At 32.7% G+C, this 21,576-nt stretch overlaps 2 protein-coding genes across 3 annotated transcripts in view; one reads left to right on the forward strand and one right to left on the reverse strand.

Moving 5' to 3' along the window:
• Nucleotides 1-5: 5 nt before the first annotated feature.
• Nucleotides 6-18,676, forward strand: LOC106075595 (ubiquitin-like protein 3). Its single transcript, XM_013236506.2, has 6 exons — nucleotides 6-362; nucleotides 8,688-8,749; nucleotides 10,496-10,604; nucleotides 12,142-12,228; nucleotides 13,148-13,225; nucleotides 13,826-18,676. The coding sequence occupies exons 2-6, from the start codon at nucleotides 8,720-8,722 to the stop codon at nucleotides 13,885-13,887; spliced, it is 366 nt and encodes a 121-aa protein (XP_013091960.1). The 5' UTR covers nucleotides 6-362; nucleotides 8,688-8,719; the 3' UTR covers nucleotides 13,888-18,676.
• Nucleotides 18,677-19,140: 464 nt separating this feature from the next.
• LOC106075489 (serine-rich adhesin for platelets-like) overlaps nucleotides 19,141-21,576 on the reverse strand; it is a 68,197-nt gene continuing 65,761 nt past the window's right edge. For both annotated transcript variants that reach the window (XM_056037245.1, XM_056037244.1), the window contains exon 24: nucleotides 19,141-21,256. In XM_056037245.1, coding sequence (XP_055893220.1) covers nucleotides 21,053-21,256 — 204 coding nt within the window. In that variant the 3' untranslated portion in view covers nucleotides 19,141-21,052. The remainder of the gene's footprint in view (nucleotides 21,257-21,576) is intronic.

The raw sequence follows: 21,576 nt of genomic DNA on the forward strand, positions 1-21,576 counted from the left end.
ATTGAATCCGCCATTGGTGCTGCCAAGGAAGATCCGAAACGAATCTTTCTGGGCCTTTAGAGTCTAATAATAATGTGCATGTTGTAAACTTGTCATATTCCTGTGTCTTGGATTATAAGAGAGGAAGCTCTACAGACTTTTAACGGCCACTATGGAGCTTTGAGTACAAGTGGTGTAGACTAATAAGATCTAGGTCTACTTCTGTATCAGCTGTTGTTTTTTTTTTCTCAAGACACTCAAGTTCTGAAGTAGACTAAGTCGTCTAAGTCACTAACTTAACTAGACTAAGTTACAGTCAAGTGCTTGACCTAGAATAGTCTAAGTCTGATTCAGTGAATAGAATGGTTATTTTGTGAGCAATGGTGGGTATAAATATAATGATAATCGTTTATAATAACAATAATGGGCTCACAATGAATAAATACTTATGCGTTACTTGATTCTAATTTCTAGTCTAAAGTTAAAAGAAAGTAGATCTAACTCGTGTAAAGTTCCGGGCAGTGTAACTGTAACAGTAACTGTTTTTTCCTTCCACTACTAAGACTACTTTACTAAGTAAATTCTACTTCTTGTCTTCTAGTCTAGTCACAGTGACAGTCTAGTCATTCTAGAATCTAAGAATGATAGAATCTAGCTAGATAGTTGTAATTAAATAGATAGTTTCATAGTAGACTAATCACTAATGATTAGAATCATTAAACATTTGATTATTTTTGATTATCATAATCATATTAATTATATGATATTAGATTGATATTGATATAGTAATTATAGATAGATCTAAAAAATAAATAGATCTAGGCTAGATTCGGCTATATTCTAGATCTATTAGATAATTAGACAGAGTGAGAGTATTAGTAGTAATATCTATAATCACTATAATCTAGATTCTAGATCTAATAAAGTAATATACTCTATATCCAGAATAATCTAGATGGTAGATCTAGACTAGATTTTATCTATTCTAGTCCTAGATCTAGAATAATCTAGATATAGTCTATATTATAAATATTATTAATTTGATATATAATATTTCTATTACTATTATAGATCAATTTTAGTAATTAAAATAGTTATTTAACTAACTTTGCTAATTATGCTTCTTGTGGTATTCAAAAATAAAAAGCCATGCTATGCCATAGGATAGAAGAATCAATAGTTCTTGACATGTTGACAATAATATTATAAACATTCATGAGCTGCAATTATGCACAATCATGACAATGTACTGTGAAAGTCTCACAGTCACAGCCATCATATTTCCTCATTTGGCCTATGAACCCTATCTCTACTTTAACTTGTGTTCTTTCTACTTTGATGATGTTTGCATCACATGTAAAAAAAATTTAGTAAAATGTTGAGAAAAAGGTTATCTTACATGTCTTAAATAATAAATGAGTTTTAAATTATCATACTTTTCATATTGTGAATAAAAAAGAATCAATGACCTAACAACATTTAATATGCTTTATAGTGAATCATAGTCAATGAAAGTAAAGAGCTTTTATTTAACCCAATAGTCTTGAATAGTAAATGATCTTAATTTATAATACACAAGACAAGTATTCAGAATATAATTTTAACAAAATATGAGGAAATGTGAAACATGTACATTAGCATGTTTACACAATAAAATAACATTGGGCAAGAATCCTCACTATGTCCTAGTGTCTAAATTGTCACTCACATACATTTGCCAATGTCCAATGTCTGTAATGTGATCCAACATAATGAAAATAATACCAAACCAAGCAAGGTGTTTAGTGAACTAATTGTTTCTAATCTAATCTGATTCTGTTATAAACTTTTGTAGTGTCTTTCACTCCAATACTGCCTGATATCTTAAAATTAGGTGCAATTGTCTTGGCCTGTTGTGTGCTTTGCTTTTTGTGTCCTTAATATTATTGTTGCCTACTCAGAGTAGCTAGCATTGTGTTGAAAATAGAGGATTACTCAGGTTTTCCCACTGATTCTTAAACTGAATTAACCACTTAATCATATATAATAGCTTTTTTGTGTGTGCGATGGTCACACAGTTACACTCAGTACATCTGTATGACAACAGTGACTTGAAATTCAATACATATAACATAATATAGTACCAAAACAATGTCTTAACATAATTGTTAAGATGACACTGTCAATGACTGACAGATTTTACACAAATATCACCAGTTACATGAAAGTGTCATTTTCAGTCATTTGGGTTAAGTAAAATAACTGCTAAATAGAATCACTTTATATTCTTCAACTTTGTCATAATTCCCTCTAATGCATCAGCATTGCTCTCACTTTTATTATTAACAATTAGCATCATCCTCCATTTCTATGACATCAACATTTTCATTAACTCTGTCACCAAAGATATCACATCACTATCATCTAGTCTAAAAGAAAAAAAAGGCCAAGCCTTGCCATTTACTCTTAACAATCAAATGTTAATCTTGCCTCTCAATGTCATTATATTGTCATGCAAGCACAGCTTTACAAAGTCTATCTTACCCACCTGACATCTTATTTCCACTTTTAAGGCTGTACTATCATGTACAAATTAAATGCTTCTTTTTAAACCTTACAACCCAATAATTCATGGCTGTTGAATTTTTTCATTACAAATACTAGACATTTAACTTATCTTAATATTTCTAAGATACCACTGACTGACTGACACATTCATTGATCATGAGATCTCTTAAACCGTCATACATATCAGGTTTCTTATACATCTTAGGTGCTCACTAAGAACAGTTTTTGACAGGATCGAAGCCTGACAACCATCATTCGCAAAATACTACAAATTCTATCAAACCTTTGTATTTTATTTTCGGTAATTCTTCAAAAGGGCACTGTCTATTTAGAAAGCATAAAAAAATCACACAGATGTATTTTTAAAGCAATTTTCTTTCCCTAAGTCTACTTATTTTTAAAATGCCTTACATCATTTCCACTTTCTTTTAGACACTAAATTAAAAAAAAATAAAAAAAACAACCCTAATAGCATTAATAAGATAGATCTAGTCTTTTTTTTTTTTTTTTTGAGAGAGAGAAAAAAAGAGAGTGAGGAATGTTACTTTGTAACACTGTAAAAAAAAAAACACAACAAAATCTTAATAGCATGAAAAAGATAAATCTAGATCTATTGTCGTTTTGCTACATTCAAAAGGGGTCAAATAAACGATTACAATTAATAAAACCAAAATGCTAATATTTCTTTTTATTTAGAGAAAACAAAATACCAAGATAAATGAAGAAAGGGAATGTATATGAAGGGTTAACGTTTTGTTGGTGGGGGGGGGGGGGGGTGGGGTGGGAGTGGATAAGTAAACTAAAATCAACGGGCTCAAAATATGAGAGCTTGTATGTGATGGGAGTGCATTTTTAAGTAGGTCTTTCCAAATCAAGTTAAACGTCTACGTGGGAGAAATTACGATGCGCAGGTAATATAAAACAAAATGGCGGTTCTGAGAGCGAAAGAGAGAGAGCTGGCCATGACATTTCCTTGTTACAGATACAGAAATTCCACTGGCTAAAAATAAAAAGTATGTTAAAGTGATTGTTAAAATGTGCCCCTTTTATTGAAAAAAAACAAAATGGGGGTTCTGAGAGCGAAAAAGAGAGAGCTGGCCGTGACATTTCATTTGATACAGATTAGGGGTGCACCGGATAGTACTTTTTGATATCCGACCGGAGCCGGATATGACCGGATAGTAAAATTTGATATTCGGCCGGGGCCGGAGCCGGATACCTAAGTGTCTTGTAAATATCTTGTATCACTGAACATTTTACGAAACTGTTAAATAACATATCTATATTGGTTGGTTGTTTTTTTTTCTTTTATATACCTTATTGTTTTAAACTCTGTTACTGATTGATTTATTCAAACTTAACAGTATTTCTAAAAATTTGTATAGCATAAGTGTGTCTGTGTGTATGTACGATGCCACCCACTGTAAAGGGTGTGTGTAGGAAGGTCAATGTAAATAATGTTAGTATATATTTAACTAGTTACTAATGTAAATCTCATAAGTAATGTAGGCTGCAATCTGCCTTGTATAGTGGTCGGATGTGTGTGTTCATGAATTTCAGACCAACAACCTAGTCAGATATACCTAATGAGCCTACACATGTAATCCTATTGTAGTGTGTATAGTTGTTTGTGTTAACCATCAAGCATTGTTTTTTTTCCTTGAGCATACGCACGCAATAGAGTTGGGTGTCAGTCAAAAAAGATAACACATTGGCATGGTCAGTCAAGCGTATAGATAAATTATACCCGTCCACTAGTTAGAGGTCAAGGGTTGTTTTTTTTTTTTTACGCTCCAGCATATTGTTTCTTTGTTTGCTAGATCTAACTGCGGTACTATTATTCAATTTATTTTATGCGATTTTAAAATGTACTGTAAGGTTTTTCATTATTTATTAAGTCAAAAGAATTCAACAAAGAAATTAGCTTTCTTTCTAAATGTTTTAATACAAGGCACAAAATTCAAGACACTTAACTGCAGGAGTAATATTCAAGTTAACACGTTAGAAAAATTATTTAACCGTAATATTTATTGACAGTATAATATCCTTTGTTAGCACATTGTGTTTTTTTCATTCTGGCTTATAAATGGTCAATGTCTATCAATAAATTGGTAAACAAACTTAGTTCCCTCGAAAGGTGTGACCTTTAGAGAGTGTCAATACGCTGACATTAAACCTATGTCCATCGTATTTACCTTGGGTCACCTACCTATAAAAAAACTCAATGTGATGGACTAAACAAATAAAAAGGGTGGGAGTTGTTCCACTCTACCTCTGAAGATATACCCACACAGCTAGACAGACGTCTGGTCAGCATGACGTAGTCAAGGAATGTAGCATTTTAACATGTTAACTAACCTACTCAAAGGTCAAGACAAATTGAAAAAAGTGCCAGCCATTGCAGCTCTGTATGTAAAGCGCATTAATGATGTAAAGTTTCATTTCTATTTAGTTATTAAGTTATTAACACGCCTTGTCTTTATAATAAACGATGTTTGGTGCATATTCATAAAGGCTCTATTTTTAAGCACATTATTTTGTTTTAATATAAACATTAATACATTCTACAACAGACATTAATGGAACGAGGTCCACTTTATGCATATTAAATAGGTGTATTTTTTACTATCCGGTTTACTATCCGGTAGTGATATCCGACCGGAGCCGAATAGCACCGGATAGTAAAAAACGCCGGATATTCGGCAGAAGCCGGAGCCGGAGCGACTATCCGGTGCACCCCTAATACAGATACACAAAATCACGGGCTAAAAAGTATGTTAAGTTGATTGTTAAAATGTGCCTCTTTTATTGCGCGGCGTTCCAGTACCACCTCATCGTGGTCGCCGCGTGAACACTCCGCTCTCCTGGAGTGGCCAAGGGTACTGGTTGCTTGCCGCTGATGAATGAGCAGCCAGCAAGTGTAAAAGGAACTCAAAGGGGTTATGTCCAGCCCCCCCCCTGTGGGGCCCCGGGGCAACGGTTAGTAAGAGACCACGGGTTCTCCGAAAAGCGGATAGCGCTGGACACCAACTCGAGGGTTGGTCGGGTTCTCCTGGGACTCGGCTGATTCGCGGGTCTCTCTTTGGGCAAAGACTGGACTGACCGGCGCGGCCTTAGCGGGCTGCGTCGGGCGGACCGGTCGGCGTCCACGAGCTAGGCTCTATCTAGCCCGTTCCCTGGCGCGCTAGTGGAGGAATCCGCCGCGACCAATGGCGACTCTGACACTGGGAATATCGAGAAACGCGCGCCGCCCCACTCCTGCCTTGCAGGAAACTTATATGCCTCTTTTATTGAAATAAAAAAAAAAAAGAAGGCCATAGTAGACAAGCCTAGGAAAAAAAATCAACAGGCGTAGCCGGTGTGTAATGCTAGTGTAATAAAGGATAGCAATGAAGACACATATCTCAAATTAAGATTAAATTTAGCAAACATGATAGTACAATATATGGTCAAGGCTTTCAGCCAAAAGATCATTGGAAATCAGATTATAAAGAATAGATTGCTTGGGAATACAAAAAAATTCAGGTTTCCAATTTTTGGTAATCACTTAATTACTTGAGTGGCCAATAATATTAAGGATATATATGCTTAATTTCTTAAATAATTTCTGATTCCTTATCATTAGTCTCATCTATAATTTAAAAGCGAAGTAAAATCTGTGTGTTTATATCAATGTATAATATATATCAGCATATCTATCTTCCTTACAGTCTTACAAAATAACCTAACCTTTGCAGTAATTAATTATTGATTTGGGGGGGATTCATTTCTATTTTTAGTAACAAAGAAAATAAAACTTTTCTTCTGTTATTTTGAATAGCATTAATTATGATGGATAATTTTTTCTCTAATTCAGACTACATTATTCTGTATATTTTTAGGGATGAAAAATTATAATAGCATTCTATGCATGGGCATACTCAGGATTTTTTTTTTTTTTTTTTTTTTGGGATTGGGGGTGAATATATATATATATATATGTGATTATGGTGTGTGTGTGTCAATAATTAATCTTCATTACATTCTGACCTTTCATTCTTTCTGATGTTTTTTGTAACATAGAAAAGCTATTCCTGGAGTTAGTGGAAAAAACAGTAGAAAACCCGCCCTTGTCAACTAGCTAGCCCCAGTGCCAAGCATTAGTTCTGGATTTGAAACTAAAAAAAGCATATTCTTAGATATATATATATATATAGTGCATTATACTGCTACTCTTCTAATAAAAAAAATTATAAGTCCAAGGTCAAATCTGCATTTCACTGCACTTTATTTAAAATAATGCCCAGCAATTGGTAGCAATTGGTAACTGTATTTGTGTTTTAGTTAATTATTGGTTACTCTCATAGAATTTACTGGCTGTAGCTTTTTTCTTTGTATTGGAGGAGGAGTTTTAACCTCAAAACCCCCCTTGACTGCGCCCATCGAATTTGTTGACTGTATTTTTCCTTTATTTTTTTTTATTGGCAGAGAGATTTTAACTTCAAAACTCTCTTGGCTAGACTCATGCATTATTTCCAGTATTAAAAACTTAAAAAAAAAAAAAAGCATTTTCTGAGGTATCTACAGTGCATTATGCTGCTACTCTTCTAATAAAAAATTGTAACTCAAAAATCAAATCTGCTGTCCACTGCACTTATAATGGATCCTGATGACTGGTAGAAATTGATAACTAGTTTTATTTTAGTTTTTTATTGGAGAGGGAAGGGTAACCACAAAATCCCTTATGGCTACACTCTTGAAAGTTAGTATATTTGTACCTTTTGTTGGAAAAGAGGGGGTTAACCTTAAAACCCCTCTTTGCTACACTCATAGAATTTGGTGACTGTACTTTGGTTTAGATTTTAATCGAAAAGGGAAGTTTATCATCCAAAACATACGTTGGGAGGTTTTAAACTCAAAAACATGTGGAGGGCGTTTTAAAACTCAAAAAAACCCTTGGCTATGCTCATGGAATTTGGTGACTGTTGCCTGCTTTATTTTATTTTATTTTTTTAAACTCAAAACCTCCCGGAGGAGGATTTTAAGCTCAAAACCCCACTTGGCTGCGCTGGTGCAAGGGATGTTTTAACATTTAAAAAAATATCACCTACATTGTGGATGGGTCCATGCTTATCTGTTCTTTTGTTTTATCTACATTTTTAGCGGCCCCGAAAGGGGAAAAGACGCTATTAGTTTTGTGCAAAATGTCTGTCCGTCCGTCCCGTTTAGATCTCGTAAACTAGAAAAGATATTGAAAATCCGACATCACAATATTTTAGACCATTCAAAGTTCTGATGCAACGGCTACTTTTTTTTTTCTGAAAGCAAAAAATCTAATTTTTAAAATCAGTTATGCAAGCAGTTTTTTAAAGAGAAAAAGCTAATTATTATGCATTATAAGTTAGAACTAGAATAAAACGAATAGTAATCTTGTAAATTTCATTTTCGTGCACTTTTTTTTTATTGCGAAATTTATTTATTTTTTATTTTTTTTGAGCATTAAAATAAGAGATTGAGCCTTTTCAAAAAAATTACATCAATTATGAGACTTCAGTTAGGCCAGAAGAGGCGCGGTAGCTGAGTGGTAAAATGCTTGGCTTCTGAACCGGGGGTCCCGGGTTCGAATCCTGGTGAAGACTGTGATTTTCTGAGTCCACCCAGCTTTAATGGGTACCTGACATTAGTTGGGGAAAAGTAAAAGCGGTTGGTCGTTGTGCTGACTACATGACACCCTCGTTAACAGTAGGCCACAAAAGCAGATGAACTTTACATCATCTGCCCTATAGACCACAAGGTCTAAAAGGGGAACTAGTTAGGCCAGATTCACATCTAACTTTGCATTCACTTGCACCTATCCTTTGATCTGCTGTACTGTTGGGGCACTACACAAGATCTGTCAACCTTCTTTCTCCATTCTTATCTCTCATTTGTCTTTGATATAATTTCATTTGGATGTTCTTTCTGAAAATATTGAAGCCTGCCTGGGTGTACCACTTCGGGGGCCGATTTTGAGTTTGTGTTTCCACACAAACTGTCTTTGTAACCTTGTTTTTTTTTAAATTGTATGTTTTTTAAGATTAATGGTTAGATATTATTACAGTGGACTTTATAAGCTTAAGAACTTTGTAAATATAAGATGCCCTTTAAATGCCTAAAGAGAATGTTTTCTTTGTTTTCATTAGTTTGTTGTGGTGTAAATAAGGACAAGCAAAAGATGGGAACAAGGCACATACCAAGTGACAAGGTACAATATGATCACTATTTGTATATATAATTGTGTAAATAGCTCACATTCAATGAAACAGTTACTAAAAAGAAGAATGTGATTATTGTGTTTTTGACAATAGATAAATAGCTGAACTACATGATTTCACTTCAATGTTTATGTCATTTAAATTGAATGATCTTTTTTAAGAAAACATTTTTGAAGGGTAATGTTCTTCTAAGACTTGAAAAGATATCATATATTGTGTGTCTGTTTGTACAAATAATATCTGTATAGACATTTAAAATAAAAAATAAAGTAAAATAAATGATGATGATAATATGGCTTAGTACCAGAAAATTCAGTATTACTGACTTCAGATTTATTAAATTATTGTTGTGAGGGTAAAAACATATTGGTGTTCCTGGCACAGCTTTAGTGTCTATCTCTGTCACCTGCTGTTGACTGGAGCCAGCAGCTTAGTACTATTGATTGGTGTGTGTGGATGAAACTAGACAAGGCAGGATCATGGCATGCCTAGCTTCTGATGTGATAAAAGCATTTTTTTTTATCTAGAGGCCCAGAGAAAGTTTTCTTAAGACTTTGTGAATGACTTATTACAGAAAGTCCATTCTTTTTGTCCCAATGCTTAAAACATGTTTTCTTTTTCTGTTGTTACACTCTGACTAAACAGTTAAATATGGTGGTGTGCTAGCTTATACATTTATATAATATATATATTATAAATTGTCATTGTGCATAGTATTTTTAATGCATTAATTTTTGTTAAAAACATGTTAAACTAGATGAACAACCACAATGTAGGATGATATAAAATATATTAGTGCTATGAATAAATAAGTACATACAACTTTTTATGTCAAGTGTATCAGTACTCATGTATTTTAGCTCCATTTTGATGAAAAGTGTATTGAGTCAGGTTAATGGCATTACTCTTTTATCTATACCGGTATGGGTGCATTTATGAACTGGCATTGATGTTTTTGTGAAATAAATTTAAAAAAAAATTGTTTTAAAACCTATTTATACCAAAGATTTTTTGAGTTATTAGCTTGAAATTTACAAATGAGTGTTTCTCCAGTACTGGTATCAATAAGGTTACATCAACTTAGATTTAAAAACATATTCTAAGTATTCTAGATCATACTTGTGAATAATAAGCTTAATTTATAATTGTATTTCAAAACTTTAGTTTAAAAATCCCATCTAGGATCAAGTTGAAACTTTGCACAGCTATTCATTGTATATGAAAGGCATAAACCAATAAAAAAAAAGTTAATCAATTTAATTAATTTTGCTTCAATTGGAAAACGTAATAAAATCGGTAAATGGCAACTTATGGTAATAATCTCTGTAATGTAGAGAATTTGGTCGTTTGTTAAAAATTTTAGACTAACAATAGACTAATAAAACCTTCTATTTTTATGAGCACACTGGTACTTTGAATAGCTCAGTGCAGTGCTTTTTTTGTAAAAAAAAAAATAGGTGCTGGTACTGATTGATAGATTGCCTAACTGTTAACTACTAAAAAATCAATAATAAAATACAAGAAAAGTAAAAAAAAATTTCCCACATTGAAAAAGGTGCCGGTAGACTGTACCGGTGCATACCATCACAAAAAAAAAAGCCCTGGCTCAGTGGCAAAACATAGCATCCTTCAATCATTGAGAAGAATAATTGTTTTTTTTTTTTAAAGTATTTTTTTTTTGTTTAACTTGTTGTTAATCATAACATTAATCTGTCAATATCTTTGGGCGTTTTCAGATTAACTTGAAACTCATTCTTGTCAGTGGCAAAACCCATGAGTTTCTCTTTTCACCATCTGACTCAGCAGCAGATATAGCTGAACACGTCTACACACACTGGCCAGAAGGCAAGTCTCTGATCCAGTTTTACTGACCAATTTCTTGTTTATTCAAATATTTCTTTTGTTCATCTTCCTGGGTTGAATGTGCACACAGCTTTTGTGTTTAACTTATGTTCAGCTGTAGCAGTCAACATAATTGAATGGTGTCTGGGTATTTCATTAAATTTGTGTTTGTTAGTTGAAGTTCGTGATCTGGTAAACATAATTTTATTTCTGCAAGTCATATAAGGTTAAAGTGCATTCAATGGAATGTGATGTTGCATGAAGCTGTAAAAGTAACATACACACAGAGAATACTTGGAAAAAGTCTGCTTTATTGATCCATAGTGGAAAGGTTACTATAGTTTTCAATTAAAATAAAAATATAAATAGGTAGAGCAGAGACAAAATGCACACAAAAAATGATGTTAGTGACTAAACTGCACATGCCTATTGAACATGTTCACATTTTTTTAGTACATAAACTGTGCTGATGCTGTCTCATAGGTCGAGGCACGAATTAATTAATTATTTTTTTTTTTTAATTGTTCAGTTCTTGCTATAATGGACAAATTTACCCACATCAAAACAATTTTAGTTATAGTGTCACTTGGTGTACATGTCAAGGATTAGTGTAAACAGAAAGTCTTTTTTACACATTGCTTTCTATAAGCTTCAATTTTCTTAACAGTTTGACAGTTTGTTTTGGTTTGAAAACCTATTATATATATATATATATATATATATATATATATATATATATATATATATATACAGTGCTCTTTTTAAAAAAAAAAAAATAGATGCCGGTACACAGTGATTAGGTGCCGGTACCCAGTGATGGATTGCCTGATTTTTAACTACTAATAAATTAATAATAAACGTTAAAATACAAGAAAAGTAAAAAAATTTCCCCATATTCAAAAAGGTGCAGGTACGTATACAAAAAAAAGCACTATATATATAAATAAATATATAAGATGAGTTTATTTTGAGGTCTACAAATCTAGCTTGATGTTAAATTTATTTTTGTGAATTTATTATTTACCTAAGCAAATATCTCCTGCATACTTTGGACATTGGTTCTTCAGATTTAACTTTTGAAAATACCTAGACGTACAAATCCCCAAATTTGATTGTAGCACTGAGGTGGGTGTGGTTATTAGAATGTCTTAGAATAAATGAGTTTGGATGACATTGCCTTTCCAGGCAGTTATTACATATATTACAAGTGTCATTTAGGCTCATTTTTTAAATTCTGATGTTTGAAAGCTATTAACTTTATCTAAGCAAGAGCACCATTCAAAATGGCCATACCATGAAAATTTTGCTGTTTATAACAATGACACCTAGATATTTGTATATCACTTATTTAGGATCTAGTCTTAAAAACAATATTTTTTTAGACTTGCACAGTTCAATTTTAACGTTTACCTTTAACACCACCTTTCTATGGGCCTATTTCCCTTTCTCCACCACCCCAATTCCACTTTTTTTTTATCATTGCATACATTTTACTGCTACTACCAATACTAATAAATTTTACTCTTATCCTGTGGACTAGATTGGGCTGATGAACAAATGCCAGCGACTAATATATTGCGGCTTATCTATCAAGGCCGATTTCTCCATGGGAATGTCACATTAACAGGTAAGAAGATTAGCTAAGAGTTTTATTGATCTTCCTTTTCTAGAAATCTGAAAGTCAAAAAAAAAAGATTTGTTTCTGTCATTAATAGACATTCGTCTTGTGCTTGTTTTAATTTTGATAAATGCATTTTTCAATTAATGTTAAAATTTAATAAAAATGTTTGTTTTACAATACTGCTATTCAACTCATAACTTCATGGAAACTTTCTGGAACCTTATGGTTGGAACCTGGACACAGATGTTGAAAACTGCTCAAACAATTGTCCTAGAAATTTGACAGTTGCTATATATTGTTGGGAAAAGAATGACTAGCTTGTTGGCTATACTGGGAAAACTCTGGTTTGACAGTTATTATTTTTCAGAGTAAAAAAAAAAAAGAAATAAATTTGTTAACTCCCCATTATGTCACAATGAGAAAATATTTTGTATTGGTATTTCCACATTCCATGAAGAGTTTATTAAATTAATGTTCAGGAAAAATTTACATTGTCTTCTAAGTCTTTCTTTCTCAGGGGGAAGGGGATGAAGGGGACATGGGTAAAAATGTTCCATTCTTTTTTAATCTAACATTCATTAGTTATTAAGAGAAAAAAACAATCACTCTTAAAAGTTTTATAGAGAAGGTATTTTGTCTTTTTAAAAAAAAAGTATTTTTAATGTTTTCTCATTAAGACCAGAAACTCTGTACAGTATCTAAAATTAAGTTACTTGCTTTCAGTGCTTCAAGTAATATTGTAGTACATTTTTCTCTTAAGTTATTCATTTGAGCTAACAGTTGACAATTTCCTTACATCCTTAGAAGAAAAAAGATGCCAAAATTTGACAAAGGATTTAATTTGGCAACCACACACTATTCTCAAAGCTTTGATTTAGTTTTATAGTTTTCAGTTAAAGAAACTCTTTTATATATATATAAACAGCTTTACAGCTACCAACTGGAAAAACAAGTGTGATGCACTTAGTGGCCAGAGAGAATCTCCCAGAACCAAATAATCAAGGTAATACACTGTACAATTCATGTAGCCAAAAATTATTTGTTGAGTCCTTTGTTTATACTTTAACTAGTGACTATAAGTTGATTGTTTGAAGCTTAAGTTATAATTTATGAAAAGTTTCACTCCATGACATTTATTAGCTATAGAGTTTTTTATTGACAGTATACATTTTTAGGTACCAGTATGCAATAGTAGGGAATTGTATACATGGACATATCTTTATAAATATTAATTTAAAGTTACATTTGTCTTTGAATTTTGAATGCAACTAGTGTCAGGTTTAACTCTTGTACTCAAAGTGATAACCATTTTTCTTTTAAAGACAAACAGGACACCAACTAAACCAAAAACTTTCTCCAGGATTATTCACTTAGCCCATTTTTGTTTGTTATCAGGAAATATAATATTTAATAAAGGAGAAATATATGCCCTTTTTATGTAAAACAAAGTAATATTTATAGGACCTTAAGTTGTTAATTTTTTTATTTTCATAATATGATAACTCACATACTGTGGCTTCTTTTATACACTTTGTTTTGCTATGTATAGGTGCCTAGTTATTAAATTTTAGGTTTGGGTTTCTTATATAACTTGTGCTTGCAGGTCAGTTGAAAAAAGACAAGAGTGGTGAGTCTGGTTGCAGCAACTGTTGTACAGTACTCTAGTGGATTGGAATCAGAGGAGATACAGGGCAAAGCACCAATGATGAACTCATCTGTCACATAAGTCAAAGTTTGGTTTTCTTCATTGCCTGACTCATTGTACTTTTAGTTGTTTTTTTTTCTATTGGTTTCAATTGCATACCGTATGAAAGAGACAGAAGCTGCCATGTATTTACCTTTTCAAAGTTAAAACAAACAAAACAACATTAAAGTGATTGCTGGACGATGCACAAACTTTGTGACGTATATGAGTTATGTAGACTCGAAGCGAGGCCTGGTGTATATATTTGATCTGCTGGCCTAATACCTCATCAAGTCATGCTCAGCCAGACAGGATGAGAACTAAACTGTTTCTCCACCAGTATTTAACTATTTAAACATTTTTTTTTCTGTCACCAATTGAAGAGATTAGTGTTTTAAATTTTTTAATATTTTTTTTTTTGTAAAATGAAATAAATTATTGTAAGAAACGTTAATCAGGGATGGTCAGTACTTGATCAACAAATTTTAAACGGAAAGGAAGATTGAGCAAAGATTCATTTGTCATTTCTAATTCATACAGCTATTTCCTCTAATAGATTTGTAAAGGGCATCTTTGGGAAATGCTGTTTTGAAAAAAAAAAATCTTCCTGGCCCTGCATGAAGTGAAAAATTACCAAATGTTTTAGTTTAACCTCCAACCTAACCTGCATGTGTTGAATAACTCAACAACAACATATTTGAACATTTCTCTTCATGAATAGTTGTAAAAGTTATTGTTCATACCTTAGTTTCTTTTCCTAAGACTATTTTGTAAACAATGTATCAATATTCTATTTATTAATGATTGGATAACTTCTATTTCTCAAAAGGTTATGGAATGGTTCAAGCAGCAGTGCTGTCTTAAAAGCATTCCAGTTGTTTTTTTGTTTTTTTTTGTATTCTGTAATGTGTGACTGGTGAGTTGTTTTCACTGTATTTGCCATTGTTTTAGTTTATTTTTATTTTTCTGACTTCTTTTATCTAAGCACTAATTATATCATCAATAAGTGTTTTTCATTTATTTCTTCTTTTCCCTCTTACTTCGGTAGAAAAAAAGTTTTATTTAACAAAAGGTACTCAGTGCTCAACCAGCCCTCTCCCCCTACCGCGCCCCCCCCCCCCCCCCCAGCCTACTTGTTTATCTCACATGCATTGACAGAGTAGTGGTGAGCTCATTATTTATATGTATCATACTAAATGAATCATCTTTGTATCTGTTCACTGATATTTCATGTGTTAATTCTGTCACCAATTTATTATGTTTTTTTTTTTTGTATGATTCCTGTAATTATTATAATTTCTTTATTTGATGAATAAACAAAAAAATATTTATATATAATCCATTCAAGCATTTATTTGTTTGGGATATAACTCATATCACACTTGTCATAGCAAAGTAAAAAATAAAACAATGAACAATTTTTGTTTAAGTCACACACACCATATGTCAAGAAATTGGAACTTCGGAGTTTATCAAGGTTTTGGTGAAATTTTGTATCAAGACTATATTTTTTTCTGTAAATACGACCACTAGAAATGGGAAATAACATTTTTGGTTTATTATTTGTACATCATGTTTTGTGTACAGTAGTCTCCCCTTGTCTAAGCCATGAACGTTTTCATCAAACTGGGAACAATTGTGTGTGGTTGTACAACTTTTGAGCTATTATTCACACAATCATTGTGTTTAATGTCAACTTGTAGTGATGTTAAGTTATTGCTATTTATTTGTGTCCCCCATCCCTTCCAAATCCCCAACCGCTATCCTCCATTTTTCCTGAATCAAGTTGTGGAATGCATACTGAGAAGAAGCATAAAGGGCTTTAAAAAGAATCATGTTGTTTACTTACATTGAATTGGTTTCTAATTTTTTCTTTAGTTAATGTAATAGATTTGTGCATGGCACTATAGCACGCTATGGTTTTATATATTGTTACTTTAGACATGTTGACAAATGTATATGTTATTCAATTGATTTCTGAATAATCCTTTTGGCTTCATTTATTATATTTTGTTCTAACTCAAAAGAAGAAAAACATTTTTTTCTATGTTGCTGAAAAAAAATTTATTTAACTCTTTGTTCATAAGGATTCAGTAAAAATGTGTCTGCCTGATAAAAGCCTCTATTTTTGTTTGGTTTTAAATAAAAGATATATATGGTAGAATCTTTTTCTACGATTCCTTATAATGTTTCTAATCTTTGGGGAAGCAGTATTTGTTTCCCTTTGTTGACTTCAGCTCAGAGTCAAGGGTCATATATGGTTTTATGCCATGTTTTTGGGGTAATAGAATGTTCCTTTGTGATGACAGTTCACTTCTAGTTTCACTAAATTGTATAATTATTCTGATAATTTTTGGTAAATTGTAGAGTAAAATGTCTAAATTTTTCTGTTCAATATTGTCAGATACTACTGAGTTATGTTTTGATATCAGTCATTTGGTGTATTCATTCATCAGCCTCACTTCTAGATGTACACTTTCCATAGTCAACATGTATGTGCATATTAAGTTCAAGTTCAACACAGAGTAGCAGCTCATGAGATGTGTTTCTGTTGAGGGTTTTTTTATTTGCTAAAACACAGTTAACACCCTTGTGTCAAGTTGTTGTGTTCTATTTATAAAGGAGTTTTTATTTGGAATGATTGATTTTTTTTTTTTTTAAATTTCACATTTTTCTGGTTGTGTGCTAGCAATGCCTACATGTTAGTTTGTAGAGTTTTTATTGTTAAAGTAAATTCTGTTATCTGGTTTATAAAGATAATTTATCTTTTGAGGACAATTCTGCGATAAATGTATTCAATGTTCATGATAAAGACTTATAGACTCAATATGATTTATTGTGGAACTAAATAAAAGTACCCTGCTTTAACCACCTTCTACATTATTTCAATAATAAATAAATTTTTTTTAGCAGAAATAATTTTTCTAATAGCTTCACATTTATTTTTTCCGTCTAATTTAAAAAAAAAGGGGGCTGTTTTTTCAACCCTATCAATATTTTCTCTTTAATGCTAAAAACTAAATAAACATTGTGGTATAAGCTGGATGCAATTATTTGGTAATGTTTTATCATGTTCAAATTACTCTGTAATGATGTATGAATGAATAGGATTATGTTGTCCTGTGAGTCTATCCTGAGATCTCCTTGTCTAGTCAATGTGTTGATGGAACATCTTCCTATGGAGTTGGGAATGAGGAATTCAATGTTGGCATAATTCTCATTCATCTTTGCAGCATGGATTCCTTCCCCATGGATGTTTTTTTTTTTTGTTTGTTTGTTTAAAAAGAAGTCTTATTAACCGGATGTAATTTTATAACTAAAACATTTTCCATAACAACTGCCTAGTGATATATTAAAGGAATTTCTTTTTTATTAGTACAGACCTAGACATTGATTTGATAGAACAGATTGTAGCAATAACTTGATACAGCTACAGTACCCTAGAGTTTGAGATTTCAAACAAATTATTCTCTCAGTATGTCCCGCAGACATTATTGTTCCATCAATTAGTCTGGGTCTTCCCCCCCCCCCCCCCCCACCCCTTTTTTTTTTCAAGTCTAATTGCAGTATTTAGTTTTGGACTTTTTTTCTGTAACAGATAGTATTGCACATCCGTACCATGTGAAGACATTTTGTTTGTATTGTAGTTGTACATTAGTCCCTGCACTGGCCTATAGAATTCACTTGGATTCAACATTTAGGTTTTCTTTCTGTCTATTTTGTCAGTTAAATTTGGCCAATAATAAATCTTTAGATCTTTTGCTTATGAATTCAAAGACCAAATCTTGTTGTGTTTATCTGTATGGTAATTGTGCACCATACATTTAAATAGTTTTAGTTAGACTTTGTATATTTGATTCTGGTCAAATCTGTGTTATTAATTAGTTATCATAATGAAATACTTAAAAAAAAATTGCAATGCAAAACTATGTCATGTGTCACTGGTGGCCAGGTGTACACAAATCATGTGATTTCTTTTATTGATTTGTTCCAACTCACCAGTACATCAATTTGTGTGTGTTCCAGGAACTCCTGTTTATGTTGTAGCTAAGTTCATTTTTTAGCTTCTTATTTTTTGTATGGTCACTTCTGCAAGGGCTGCCAATCACTGAATGTGCTTTTGAGAATGCACAAGTTCTAATGAGGTTGAACATTGTATGTAAAGCCTTTGAGTTACTTTCTTTGGGGACAATGTTTAGGTGCCTGAAGTCTTTGTGTACAAAAAAACAACAGCACTTCTAATACTTTGAACAGTTTAATACAAATGTTAACAAACAAGTCACCAAAAAGTTGGTTACTTGTGTTGAACTAGGACTATTCTCTTTTTCTTTAGTGACAAATGCTGGAGTACTCTGCAAATTTATACCTATTCAAAATTACTTTTTTTTGTGTAGCTTATCTACTTATTTAAAAAAAAAAATTCTTTTGTAGTCCACCCTGCCCCTTTCTGTTTTCCAATCCAACAGTATAGGAGGTATCTGTCCTTTACAAGCCTGAGAATGTAACAGAACAGCTATTGACAGCCCTTGTCAGCAGCATTACTGTAGGCTTGTTTTCCTCTGTGTACTTACACCATTGTTGTACTTAAAGAGCAGGAGTACAGCTAACTAGTGATACATTGAATTGGAGTTCAGTACAGTGGTCATTGCCATATGTTGTTATTTGTTACTGTCTTCAGTTGCGTTTTTTTTTTTTTAAATCTGTCTTTTACTATTCTACTGTTTAATGACATGTCAGCATTTTTGCAATTAAACTGCAAAAATTCATTTACATTCATGGGTTTTGTTTTCATTGTTATCTTTGAAGGTATACAATTCAATGTTAGTATACATACTTTCAACCTAAATGGATGTTAATTCATGTTAATTCGAAGTCCCAGGCTTTACTCTTGGTCAAGCCTTTTTATGGTTGGAGCTACCCCATAAAACCCAGGCCACTGGAATGGATTTCTCCCAGAAAATGACTCAAGATTTATCGTATTAATGCTATTAGGATTGGTTTTTTTTTTTTTAGTCTGACCGCGTCTAAAAGGAAGCGGAAATGACGTAAAGCATATTAGAAATGAGTAGACTTAGAGAACAAGAAAAATATGGCTTGAAAAATACGGAATTTGTGATGTATTTCTATTTAATGCTTTCTAATGGTTATGCTTGCCCTGGATGTGGCAAATTATGCATATGAATCACTAATTAAAATTGCAAGCTGTTACTAACATGAGGGACTTTCATTCCTTTCAACAAATAAATACAAGATGCAAGGAATAGAATAGATTGTTTTCAAAACAATCAAGTCAATACTATACCATAAAGTGTGAAAACTTGAGATTTATACTATGTATAATTGTTAGAGATTTTTATCACAGTTTCTTTTATTAATTATTGATAGTTCAATATACACTGGTAGCAATACTACGGAACTAGTTCTATAGTTGCAGATGTAGTACGTTTGGGCATGCAGTACATTATTTTAATATCACTGGACAATGTGATTAGCAACAGTAACATGACATGCAGTACAAAGTAATACGGGATTTTCACAAAAGTTGTAGATCTAGTTCACATTCAAGCAGTTCGTTTCCAGAAGTTCATGTACACATAAATAGACTTCTTCTATATAACTACTGCCAGGGCCTGCCTTAGATAATTGGAGGCCCTAGGCGAAGTGACTTTAGTGACCCCAAATGAAAAAGTAAAAAAAAAATACAATGTAAAGTTCCCCTTTCAGATCTTGTGATCTATAGGATAGATGGTGTAAAGGTCATCTGTTAATGTGGCCTACGGTTAACGAGGGTATCATGTGGCCAGCACAACGACCAACCGCCTTTACTTTTCCCCAACTTATGTCAGGTACCCATTAGAGCTAGGTGGACTCAGATGCGCCCAAAGATCCCGAAATTAAAAATCCCAGTCTTCACCAGGATTCGAACCTTGGACCTCCGGTTAAGCCAAGCGCTTTACCGCTCAACAAAGAAAAATATAATTATGCAATTTATTAACAACCAAGTGAATTTCAACCGTAACATTATGAACAAGTTTCGCTTTTTCTTCTCTTTTGAAAAATATAAAGAATGTTACAGTCCTGGGCGAGACCCTCACCAATCGGAGGCTCTAGGCGGTTGCCTAGTTTGCTTATGCCTATGGCCGGCCCTGCTTCTACGTTTCCAATGGTTTGATATTAAAACTTATCTGAGAAAGAGGAAGAAGAAAAACTGAACTCGTTCTAGCATCAGGGCACACTTAGGGACAAAAGAAATAAAAAAAATTCAAATTGCACTTAAGGGGCGTGATATCACATAATTTTGTTTCCAAAGTATATTTAATAAGTCAAATAATGTTTAGAAACCTATTTGTTCATTGTATAAAAGCTCATTGTCTATACATTAGCTTTTTAAATTAAAAAAAAACAGCAACAAAAAAAAACAACACTTGTGTGTGTCAATGTAACGTAGGCACATGTTGCTATCTTCATTTCCACGTAAATAGCGGAACTATAGACTGTCAGTGTCTAGTATCTTGTATAGGCTAGTACCGGTACTTCACTATTTGTGCGGCCTCGTATTCTCTGATGATGTTGTAAGCTAATTTTTTTTTTGTTATAAGACTATTTACTTCACATTTATATTTATAGAACTCTGTCTCTCTGTGGCATTTGGCGTCTCGATAGACGATCTTTTCCCTTTGCAACTTCTTATGTGGCTAAAGAGGCCAATCCTTGATACACAGCTGCGGTGCAGATTGGGCATATGAAATCACCAGGCGCAGTTGCCATTTATAGAACTAAAAGCATAATAACCTAATCGAAAATGCAGAAAGACTTCGTTCCACAGAAAAATGTTTTTCATAGTTCAATGTCCTATGTGAGCAAAGATTCTTCATGTTTAACTAAAATACTCTGCACTTATTAAATTAAAATTGGTGCAGAATAACAGGAATACACAGTAGACTTATAACATGGATATTTCCAATGAAGTCCGAAATTTTCTACGGTAATCTGGCATTCTGGACTTGGTAAAAAAAAAAAAAAAACAAGCTAAAAAAATGTCTGTTCTACAAAATCGAGAACGATGCTGAAGTAGAATCTACCGGTACCGGTACCGGTACGCACTTAGATGTTCCTGCTCGACATATTTTGAACCAAAATAATTTGTCATTTACCCTTTTGAATAAATTTAATAATTTTTATGACATCCTTAGCCAAGTAGTTAAAATCTAAGAAAACAATGCCAGCAAAGACTGTAACGAATATGGCAACACCGAAATATCCAATCGTCTGCGCAGATCTTCTCTCGTCTGGTGCACTTGTCAATGTTCTTTTGTTGGCAGACGTTTCTGATTTATCAATCTCAAGTTCCTGTAGAAAGTGAAATAAAGACATCAAAATGATAAATTCACGGACCTATATATTTATTTCTACGTATAAAATATTTTATCATGAAAAATAAAACAGCAAATATTATTTCAAATACAATATCGAATATTTTCAAATACAAAACCTAAAAAAATACTCAGAAAGTCACAAAGACATGTTAGAACAAATGTGTACAAATAGGCCTACTATTATGCTATTAGAGCATATAATGGGTTGCCTGAATCAGTCAGGAAAACCAAGGACTGGGCAGAATTAAAGTCATTGATTAACATGCATGATGAGATTGACCTCGTAATCATCTT

The sequence above is a fragment of the Biomphalaria glabrata genome, chromosome 8 (genome assembly GCF_947242115.1).
Source record: "Biomphalaria glabrata chromosome 8, xgBioGlab47.1, whole genome shotgun sequence".
NCBI classification, from domain to species: domain Eukaryota; kingdom Metazoa; phylum Mollusca; class Gastropoda; family Planorbidae; genus Biomphalaria; species Biomphalaria glabrata.